This window comes from Aphanomyces astaci (assembly GCF_000520075.1).
Source record: "Aphanomyces astaci strain APO3 unplaced genomic scaffold supercont1.5, whole genome shotgun sequence".
Classification (NCBI taxonomy): Eukaryota; Oomycota; class Saprolegniomycetes; order Saprolegniales; family Verrucalvaceae; genus Aphanomyces; species Aphanomyces astaci.
In genome coordinates this window covers 1,007,003-1,017,489 of record NW_009798268.1, presented here as the reverse complement: position 1 = coordinate 1,017,489, position 10,487 = coordinate 1,007,003, and the positions used below count along the sequence as shown (strand labels likewise).

The window sequence follows — 10,487 nt, the reverse complement described above, 5'->3', positions numbered from 1 at the left end:
TGTAATTTGTGTTGGTTTGGTGGATAGAATTTCACTTACATAATATGGGGTTGTAGCTCAGATGGTAGAGCGCCCGCTTCGCATGCGGGAGGTACAGGGATCGATACCCTGCTGCTCCAGGCGTTTGTAGTATAGTGGTCAGTACTTCACGTTGTGGCCGTGACATCCTGGGTTCGACTCCCGGCAGTCGCATCTTTTTCATCTTTTTGTTTTAGCTTGCGCTTTCAGCAAGCTTACATTTAATACTAGTACTGTAGTACCGGTACAGTACTAAGAGTATCATGAGGTGAAATTATGGCTTGAGACTTACGATTGCTACGGTGGAAGACCATGTACAGCCTGCCTACAACCTGGTACACCCAGCAGAAATCACAGGCACGTTTCGCTCATTTCACTGGAGTGGCAGATTGACTGAAGCAGTTCAGTGTTGGCACGACTCGAGACAAGCACCTAAAGTTTAATCCAACTCGACGTCTCTTATCTCCGATCGAAGATTGTGGTACAGTTTAAGGTGCACTCATAGTGGCCAATGGAATTGCTTGAATTTTGGAATAGCCAATCGAACACTAGAAAAATGAAATCAACACAAAAATATGCAAAAACAGCATACATATTTTAAGCTTAAACCGTGCACCACAAACCGCCCACCTAAATCTTGCCTTGATAAAAAAATCGGAAGAGCACACGACACAATTCATCGGGCAGATGGCCAATTTCTTGGGCACACGGCTAATTATATCGGGCACACGACCTCGGCGGGCCAAACTAAACGGGCACATGGCTAAATATATCGGGCACACCACCAAATATATCGGGTGCACGGCCAAATACATCGGGCATTTGTCCAACTTAACTTGCAAAGAGGTGTAGTATACCGCTAGTACACTCATTTGAAGTCGTTTCCTACAAGCTTTAGGTTAGTTGCTTTCCATGACTTGCCATGCAATGAGTGGTACTCCATTAAGGAATACGAGTTCAATGCTCACTACGTACATGCACACTGCTTCGACTTCACCTTAAATGTGAAGTGGACAATATCCAAGCAGAACATGAGAATGGGCTTAAACCTTGTCTCACGGTTTGTCGAGATTGGGCTTTAACCTTTTCTCACATGGTGTCGAACGCCACCACTTTTTCATTGGCGCTTTTGAATCGTCATGAACGACCTAATCAACTCCCTGTTGCCAGCTGACGCAGGAGTTCAATGCATGTTGCATCCAGTGTTTGGAGCGTCGTTGTACACCACTCGGGCGTTTGACATTGGCGAGATCGTGTGGCAAGAGGACGCGGCGCTACTCAGTAGCGGCTCGTCCGTGTTGGCGTACGCCAAAGTGTTCAAGAATCACTCCGCCGCCGACCTATCCCGCATCTTATCTGGTTTCATGACGCTGGACGAGTCCACTATCAACGCAGACCCCACCTTCTCTGTCATTGCGCGCCTCTGCTCGGCCTTCCGCAAGTCGCACGCCGCCCACCTCCCGCTCGTCACGCAGCTCGTGTCGGCCTTCGAGATCAACGGCCACGGGCTTCTCAACGACACAGCGGGGCTCTTCACCGTGGCGTCCAAGGCCGCCCACTCGTGCTCGCCAAACGTCATCTACAAGCCCCGCGGGGACGCCGGCATGGCGTACGTGGCGATCACGCCGCTCGCCCCGGACTCGCTCGTGTACTACTCGTACATTGCACGTGAGAAACTCGGGTACTCGAGCCACTTTCGCCAAGTGATGCTGCGCCAATTGTATTACTTTACATGCGGGTGTGCTCGATGCGCAGGCGTCGACCACGTCCGGCCGCTCAAATGCCCCACTTGTGCCAAGGACATTCTCCGCTCCGCTGCGACAGCGTCGTGGTCCTGTGCGTCCTGTGCGACCATCGTCACAGACGCCCAAGCCCCCTTGGTCCTTCCGTTAACCGACGAAGATGCCCTGGAAAACACCGTCATGGGCTTTGACATCCTCGTCGACAGCGCCACCGTCACCAAAGTGCGCGCGGCGTTTCGACTTGCCTCCAAGACACTCTCCATGAACCACTGGACTGTCATCTACCTGTCTCGCATTCTCGTGGAGATGTCCATCCCGCCCTCCACGAACCACATGGCGCCGGCGCTGACGTCGCCCCAATTGAAGGCCATGTCCAAGCGGATTGCCATGTGGTGTGCTGATGTGCTGGCGCCGCACAATGGCGTGTCCGCGGCGGGGCTGGTGTTCATGTACCAGGGGATTCTGTTTGCCCAGAGCCGGACGGACCCGGAAGTGCGCGCTGCCCTCACGTCGCTGTATCCGTACTTCCGCCTGAACTTTGACCCGAACGACGACGACGTGGTCGAGTGGCGGGGACTTGTGTGGAGTGCCGACTTGCAGGAGGTGGAAACAAGGTATTGTGCACACTGCACCAAGCCAGCGACATTGCGGTGCGCTCGATGCACGTCTGTCGCGTACTGTTCCAAGGAGTGCCAAGTATTGAACTGGAAAGGACACAAGCGCGTGTGCCCAAAACTGAAAAGTCATCACGCAATATCATAGGAGGGATAGAAAACTGAAATAATGTGTGTAGTTTATATATACATCTCGGATTTATGAAGTGAACTTGAGGTATATCGTAAAGTGGGAACGATTCTACTTGTTTATGGTTGAGGCCAGTAGGTGACGACATGATATAGTGTCTGTGAGTGGGGAACCTGGTGTGCTGGCTTAGCTACTGTATCCAGTAGGTACCACCACACAATCTCCCTTACCAGTACGTATACTAGCAGTGCTTACGGAGCCTAAATATATATATATATACATACATATATAAATATATCGAAGCAATTGTACACACAGTGACGTGGTTAATACTCTGAATTGCGGCATGAGTTTATGAATGATCTAGTATATTCAGTCCTGGACTACATTGTTGGTTATTGTTTGAAAACAGTCGCTGGAGCTGTACAAGCTAGTATTAAATCATCGAGCGTCGGTGCCTCCTCTGGTGGTGGTGGTGACGTGGACAAGTGTGGTGTACGAGATGCCGTGGCTGCCGTCAGCAAACGCGACCACCCACGACTTTTTCACGGCCCGCGCGAGTCGACAAAAGCCCGCCAACGCAGACGCGCACACTATCGGAGATTCCGCGACGAGGACGATGGCTTTCGCATGGGTGGTCAATGGATCCGCTACGAAGGAGACCAACATGAGCCATCGTTGCAAAGTGGATTCAGTAGGCGACCATCGTAAATCAAAAAGTCGCCGCCAAACTTGGATCCGGACGTGATGTACAAGCCTTTTTCCCACAGGTCCTGAAAAACGCGGTGACGAAGGGGGACGTCCGTCGTGTTCACTGCGTCCATCGCACTGCTGCTGCTTTTGCCTAGTAATGAGCGCATGAAGTGAATCGTTGGAACCTTTGGGTATTAGGTTGACGAGTGCACCGTTGTCTGTCTTTGGCCGCTTTGGTGGCCGGTTGCTATCACTAATGCGCTCTGAAGGTGGAGATTGGAACCAGGACGTGACTGCATTCCACATGTTATGCCACCAGTCCCGCAGGACGGGAGTTGGTGTGGCCTCCGCTGTTGCCGTTGCTGGTGGCGGGGCCAGGAATCCATGCAGCCGTCCCACATGCAACTGCTCCGAAGTCACTTGCAGCGGGATGCGACAGAGAGGTGCCTTGTTACTGCTTTCTCGACAGATGCATCCACTGCCACAGACTATCCTGAACTCTTCCCGCAAGATCTTGGCATCGGCGGCCGACCATACCTTGCCATCACGGCAAACTTGAATCATCAAAACACAAAAAGGACTGATGATGATTGGCCATCAATCCCATCGCTTTAATGCCATATGTTGAACCCGCAGTACCAGTACTATGTACTAAACGCAACATAAATCAGTTTTGTGCTACTACCTAGTAATAGTACTAACAGTTAAGCCAACATCACTTGGTCCTATTACTCGTCGTCGGCACTGTCGTCGCTGCTGCCGCTTTCAAGTGGACACCGCGCACCATCATGACCAGAATCCCCAGTTGCCATACCTCTTGGTACGTCCTGCTTGCCCTTCTTCTTGGACGATCGTAGAAACACCGTTTCTCTGAAATGGCGGCCACTGCGGTGGCGCAGCGTGGGTTCATGCGTCATGTGTTGATTCACATACGTCCACGTGCCGTAGTCAGCATGGCCTGACATGCCCCGATGCTTCAGATCCGCCAACATCGCATGACCCATCGTGTCTTCGATGAAGTCGCCGGTCTGAAACCGTCCGTGGCCATACACGAACGAACGATACTGGCTCGTACGACCCACGTGCGGCTTGTCGTACCAGAAGAAGAGCGGCGACAGCACATGCGGGCCAAACGTCTGCGCGGGCGCCGGTGGAAGGCAAGGGTGGGGGCGCTGTGTGCGTCGCAAGGATTTGCGCGACGAGAACCCAATGTAGTGCAGAATGTTGCGGTGGGCATTCATGGTGTGGCAAAGCGAGGCCAGGTCAATGGGATGCTACAGATCCGTCCAGTAGTACGTCACGGGGGGACATGTGTCTATATGAAGAGATGGAGTGGGCGTTGAGTAGTACCAGAAATGTCCAGTCGTGTTGATGGATCAAAATGTAAGGCGTCGTGACCCTAGAATTAGAAAGTGAACAAGGAAATCGAGTCAAGTGTGTTGTACAGTTTCAGAGCTTCCCGCACCGCCAGCGCAAATCCCAATCGCTTGGTGCATGTGATAGTGTGAAAACTCGGCTTTCCATCCAGGACGTTGCTTACGACTGTGGTTTCGGCGCGCAATCTCGCCCCAATGCGGATGGTGGACGTGGACGACGTACTCGAGTGCAACGACCCCGCTTCGGCATCTTCGTAACCCAGATGACGACGAAACACGATACGAGCACGCTCTTGGTACTCCAAGTAGTTTGCCAACTCGTCCTCGTTGATCCGCATGGATTTGAACTTGGACTCGCCTTCGGTTGACTTGAGCACGTAGCCGTCGCAAGTGAGGATGGTGTCGCATGAATTCAGACCGGGAACGAATGAGAAGCTCGTCAACACGTCTTCGAGCACTGACGTCGACGGGTTGGATGGGATTGCGGAGGTTGTGACAATCACCGTGACGAGGTCTCGCAGCGAAGTCGCCATGATGAGGATGGCGCGGGAAAAAGCAACGATAACGGTATCCCATGATTGGTCCAAACAATCGAGGGAACATTATTTCATAACATTAATTATTTCCAATATATCGATATTATTTGCAATAATAATATTTTTACTTCAATGTCGTGTAATCACATTATCCGAAAGTTATCCGTACATATACGTATATCCAACACCTGCCATCATGACGTCCGTCCACGCTCCACAGTTGCCTGGGGATGTACATCCGCTGTTGAACAAGTACCATGCATGGGTCTTGGAGAATGAATCGTTCGCTCGTCGTCTGGAGAACGTGTTGTATGTCGTGCCAATGCTCGTGCCCGCGACTTTGGGTAACCCTGACGTCGTGTCGGAGGTCGGGTACTCGATGGGAGGGTTGCTCAAGCTATACCACGACTGGGTGCTGTATCAAGTCACCCCACCGTCCGATGAGAAGACACTCACCGCGGACAACACGTCGTTTTCTATCGTCCAAGCCGCGCGAGTGCCGCTGTCGATCATCTCTCAGGTCCAAGTGGCGGCCGAGATGATTTCTCTCAAGGTCGGCGGCAAGCAATCACGTTGGAACGTCGTACGTGCACATGCAGCGTTATCACGAAGCTCCTCTCATCGTCGCAACTAGATCGTGCTCCTGGAACTGTGCAAGAGCATCTGCAAATTGGTGCTGCTCGCCCATTCGAAAGGCCAAGTGCTGTACAAATGTGGCCCCGTACGACTTGCCCTCTTTGTATCCAACAATGACAATCGTTCCTAGTACATCTCATGCGAAGTCCGTCCCCAAGACGCGGTGGCGGCGGCAGACGAGTACACTGGCCAACGCAGCGGCCGCGTGTATCGGTCGACGTCGTCCCGCCCTCGCGAGACCAACCTGCAGCCGTTGACGTTGTCGTTCCTCGTATGTCCCTAAAGCCAGGGATTTCGACGATAACGTGGTCGCTTAGGACGCCACGTATGCGTCGGGGGACGAAGGCCCGGTCCAGACCGTCGCGGAAGTGCTGCATATCGTTCGCCCTGTCGTCTACGCGGCCTTGTGGTATTGTCTTTCTTTTACCCAAAATTTGGTCGACTTTTGTGCTGAATCGCCAAATCTATTGATCGATTCTTTGTACTAAACTTTGTATGTAAACAGAGGTTTGGTATCACACTAATTGAAGTCACACACTAATTCGACGTGAATGGTGGTTCCTGCAATCTGATTGGTTAAATTGATTCTTCTGTCCATTTGGTTGTGTCGATTCATTCTCCATGTCGCTCCAGTTTAGAATATAAATCCATTTATCCAATTTAATATTGTACAAACTATACTGTACAAAGATTAATATATATATATATGGTTTTGCCCAATGCGGAGAGACTGGGCCGAGTCAAACGTTTGGATTGGTAGAAATTTACCAGAACGTGATTTGATTGGCTTAGACGGTTGTTTATCCATTCTCGTAAGACATTCGATTCTGCTGAGGGATGCTCCAGTTCGAATCGATTTGACATATTGCGGGTTCGGTACAAATGTCCCGACCCCCCGTCGAATCGAATCACGAATCATCGACGCTATTGGCTAATCCAATTTTGAGTGGATTTGATTGGCTCGAAAGGACAAGTATATTCAACCAATCACAACTCGGTGATTCAATATTGATTCGACAAACTACGCGTATTTTGGAAAATTATAGGGAATTCACAATATATTTGTCCAACTAAAATGTGATAGCCAGCGACAGACGGATCGGTCGTGGGTACCGTTCCTCGCGTCATTTTCCACCGAAGTTGCAAGGTACGGTATCACGCATTAAAATGAATATATACGAATTTTAAAGAAATAATAACTAGTCTCATTATTTCGATTCACATTGTAGCATCTTGCTGTCCACGTCTGTCGATGCCAAGCGCAAGCGACTGCAAAATGACAAAGTCGACGAGGAGTACCACCGACGAAAGGTATTGCAATTTCGTGGCTACATACATATATGCTAATCTGTTAGTGATGTTGTAGATGTGTCTGTTCCTGTACTTGCTGCGGAATCCAGTGTTTTCGTCTGTCACGGAGCCTGTCGTCGAAGGCGTACGTGTTATACCTTGCTACCCCATATTTAGTTGGTGCTTAGTACCTGCTTAGTTGTGCAATTCGACCCAACCGATGCCCCTTCTCGGTCGCCTGATGCGGTTTGCTGTGGACAACGGCCTGCATTACTACCAGCGCCGCCATTTTTACACGTCAGCCTCGTAGTGCTTTACTACTTTTAGCCCAATGTATCTCCAAAGCACACAATCAAAGCCTTTCAAAACCTACAGGAAAATTTCGCATATCTGTGACTCGTTTTTTTTTTCGTGTCATAATACGATGTTGCGATAATAAAACTAGTATTGTTATTGTTGATTTGATACAAATTTGGGGAGCGGGTGCAATCGAATCGCGCAAACCGATCCACAATCGATCTGATTGGTTGAATTTCATTGAGAAGGTTTTGATTGGCTAATAATTTGAGCTCATCTGAAGTAGCCAATCAAATCGATTTAAATTCCAACGAGAAACCACGCCACAATACAATGAAATTTCACTCGAAAGCACAATAATGTGTTTATTCTAAACTGGAGCGACATGGAGAATATGAATAAATCGACACAACCATTGGCAGAAGGGGGTTTAGCCATTCAGATTGCAGGAAACCATCATCAACGTCAAATTAGTGTGTGACTTCAATTAGTGTGATACCAACCAACTTTTTGCATACAAAAAAATTCAGTTCAAGGAATCGATCGATGGATTTTTGGCGATTCAGCACAAAAGTCAACCAAATTTTGGGTAAAAGAAAGACAATACTTATCCGAAATGAAGAACTCTACAATTCAATACTATTAGAGCGCTTCATATTGAATTCAAAGTGTCGTCGTTTCAACGTCCAAGACTATAAAGGGGTCGAGGAAAGAGTTGGTATTGTCGTCCTGCCACCCACTCGGCCATCACAGACATTAAAAGTACACCTCTTATTAGGACAAAATATAGTAGCACTGTAGTATACGAAGGCCTTTGCATAGGTATTGGAAGGCCTCCAAGGGCCAAGGACGAGTCTGGTTGCCACAGATAATTCTGACAGAGTATTCCCTTTTCAAATGGGAGGTGAGAAAATATTTGGAAAATATGGGACCTCTGGATGCCATGATAAAATTTAGAACTATCTATAGAATAAATACTACGTAGTACATGAATAAAACGCCCATTTTTTAATAATAATAGTATGGCGATTAGGGCCCACCGAATGAATAAATCCCACTTGTAATGACTGGATTTGATTTAAAACTCTTAAGACATATTTCAATTTTATCAGGTTTATTGAATATGGCGTTTTGGGCCAAATATTGTAATCTTTCAGGTTACGAGACTAAGTGTACTACTAGCGCCATCATGAGTACGGCCAAGCACAAGTCCCAATGAGATAGCCACCAACGAGACCGAACTACTACTAGTACATATTTACTACCCATCAGAACTATGTAAGTCGGCAAGCCGTACGAGGACACGCGGCCAGTACGCTTATTAGCGCCACTCCAAGCCGACATTATAGAGTTGATTTTTTTTTCATTATCGAAAACTGAAGTAATAAATATATGTTATGCAACGTCAAAGCGTTCGTAAAACAGTAAATAGGCCGAGCGTAGCGTCTGTTGCAGCATCGTATGCTCGTGTACGATGGACACGCAGTCGTCATCATATTTGAGCCAGTGCAACGTCAGGGTGTGCCGGCAGTACGCCACGTAATGGCCTCGGTCCAAACTGGTTCCAACGTGGGCGCAGACGGCGTAGAGGCGGTAGTTGTTGTCGGGTACTCCTCTGGTAAAACACGCAGGCGACAGGTTCAAGCGACGGACGGGAAACGACACGGCCGCGGTATTCTTTGTGACTGAACCTCTGTCGCACATGAACCGCTTCAAGTGGAGCACCAGACACGGCGGGGTTCGCATGAGCAGCGTCTGTGTCGCTTGGTCTGTCTTGGCGTGACATGGGGCGCACCATACTTGATTGAGCCCGTCCATCACTTCCATGGCTCGAAACTGGTCCAAGCAGCTCTCCAAACTCATGCGCAGCGTGGACGAATGCAATCCCAACGACAACAAACTACCACCACCACAATTGATGGCCAGCGTTCGATAAAAACTAGACATTGGACGTACAGTACAGTACCTACCTCGTTTCTTGCATGTGGACTGACAGCCGATGACACACTTGACAGCTGGAGCCTCGAACGACTTGGGCTGCGAACTGACGGGCGACGAACGACGTGTGCTGCGCCGAGTAAGCTGCCCATGTGACGTCGGCGAAGTGCGTTACCAAATGCGCGTACGTAGCTGGATCGGTGCTGGAGGCCAAATGGATGGCTTGCAAGAGGTGGGAGGTCATCGGGGAGGTCGCAGCAGCCGCCGGAGGCGAGGCCTCGTTGAGCGTGTCGAGAAGAAACGACAGGCATTCTTGGGCGTCTTGCTGCACTTGACGCGAAGGGGACGGGGCGATCAGAGCCGACGAGCAAGCGCGCATGGCGGCGGTGAGGCCCATCTCCACGACATCCACACACTCGCCACGAGTCTCGTCCTTCATGGCTATCCCTGCGTCGAGAAGGGATGCGCAGCATGTTGTCTTGGGTGTGTTCCGCCGAGCTTGATTGACCAGGTGGTGCAAGGACGTTAGAAAATGGGGAGACCGAAACAAGCAGTGCAACGTCGCGTTAAGGAAGCAGAAGTTGGACGGATTTGCTAGGGCCGCGTCGGTCGGGTGTGTCTCCACGTCAAACAACAATGGGGACAACGAAGGAGAAGCATCACATGCCGACGAGTTGCCCGTCATGACTGCGTCTGTCCGAGCGACGTGGGTTTCCATTTCGACAGAGGGAAGAGCAGCTGCGGATGGCATCGCTGCAGTATTCGACAGCCGGGCAGACTCAACTGTCGTCACCTTCATCCGGTCCAACGTTCTCTGGATGTAAGCGAGGAGCTCGAGCATGAGTTTGCCTAGTTGTCGGCTCCTAATGGCATAGTCATGGCAGGTTAGGTACACCAAGACGACGGATACGACTATGGCGTAGAACCACAGGCCCATGCGTGTGTGATGACGATGGCGGTAGCAGCAGCAGCGTTGGGACTCACAGTAACCCAAGCAAACTACGAAATTGGTGTTATCCGGATTATCCGTATAATCCTGAAAGGTTTTCATGTGTGATTGCCGTGAGTCCCTTTGTCATGAAGGCAATGCCGCCGACTGCGTTTTTTCCCGAGACTGCGCCCACCTCGACAGCACTGGATCGAGTGATATCGCGGCGACGGGGTCTACCTGGTCATGAGTCTTGCCTCCCTGGCCCGCGGTGCGTGGTTCTACACCC

At 50.1% G+C, this 10,487-nt stretch overlaps 5 protein-coding genes and 2 non-coding genes across 8 annotated transcripts; 4 read left to right on the top strand and 3 right to left on the bottom strand.

The window, feature by feature from the left end:
- Positions 1-46: 46 nt before the first annotated feature.
- H257_03126 lies at positions 47-119 on the top strand. Its single transcript has one exon. It is a non-coding gene; the product is annotated as a tRNA-Ala (tRNA).
- Position 120: 1 nt separating this feature from the next.
- H257_03125 lies at positions 121-192 on the top strand. Its single transcript has one exon. It is a non-coding gene; the product is annotated as a tRNA-His (tRNA).
- A 965-nt stretch (positions 193-1,157) lies between these two features.
- H257_03124 (hypothetical protein) lies at positions 1,158-2,522 on the top strand (the record flags this gene model as incomplete). Its single annotated transcript, XM_009827085.1, has 1 exon — positions 1,158-2,522. The coding sequence occupies one exon, from the start codon at positions 1,158-1,160 to the stop codon at positions 2,520-2,522; it is 1,365 nt and encodes a 454-aa protein (XP_009825387.1).
- A 351-nt stretch (positions 2,523-2,873) lies between these two features.
- On the bottom strand, positions 2,874-3,767 carry H257_03123 (hypothetical protein). The gene is made up of 3 exons (XM_009827084.1): positions 3,410-3,767; positions 3,208-3,348; positions 2,874-3,154 (listed from the first exon to the last, which is right to left on the bottom strand). The coding sequence occupies exons 1-3, from the start codon at positions 3,759-3,761 to the stop codon at positions 2,946-2,948; spliced, it is 702 nt and encodes a 233-aa protein (XP_009825386.1). The 5' UTR covers positions 3,762-3,767; the 3' UTR covers positions 2,874-2,945.
- A 62-nt stretch (positions 3,768-3,829) lies between these two features.
- On the bottom strand, positions 3,830-5,121 carry H257_03122 (hypothetical protein). Its single transcript, XM_009827083.1, has 3 exons — positions 4,643-5,121; positions 4,548-4,596; positions 3,830-4,471 (listed from the first exon to the last, which is right to left on the bottom strand). Exons 1-3 carry the CDS (start codon positions 5,104-5,106, stop codon positions 3,926-3,928), a joined length of 1,059 nt encoding a protein of 352 aa, XP_009825385.1. The 5' UTR covers positions 5,107-5,121; the 3' UTR covers positions 3,830-3,925.
- A 152-nt stretch (positions 5,122-5,273) lies between these two features.
- On the top strand, positions 5,274-7,477 carry H257_03121. 2 transcript variants are annotated; one of them, XM_009827081.1, is made up of 8 exons: positions 5,274-5,692; positions 5,744-5,830; positions 5,876-6,016; positions 6,063-6,154; positions 6,830-6,892; positions 6,975-7,056; positions 7,112-7,180; positions 7,235-7,477. In XM_009827081.1, the coding sequence occupies exons 1-8, from the start codon at positions 5,306-5,308 to the stop codon at positions 7,343-7,345; spliced, it is 1,032 nt and encodes a 343-aa protein (XP_009825383.1). In that variant the 5' UTR covers positions 5,274-5,305; the 3' UTR covers positions 7,346-7,477. The 2 variants fall into 2 exon arrangements, with proteins under 2 accessions (XP_009825383.1, XP_009825384.1); XM_009827082.1 differs by having other exon boundaries at positions 7,101-7,180.
- Positions 7,478-8,727: 1,250 nt separating this feature from the next.
- Positions 8,728-10,241, bottom strand: H257_03120 (hypothetical protein; the record flags this gene model as incomplete). The annotated part of the gene is made up of 2 exons (XM_009827080.1): positions 9,303-10,241; positions 8,728-9,232 (listed from the first exon to the last, which is right to left on the bottom strand). The coding sequence occupies exons 1-2, from the start codon at positions 10,205-10,207 to the stop codon at positions 8,728-8,730; spliced, it is 1,410 nt and encodes a 469-aa protein (XP_009825382.1). The 5' UTR covers positions 10,208-10,241.
- Between the last annotated feature and the right edge of the window lie 246 nt (positions 10,242-10,487).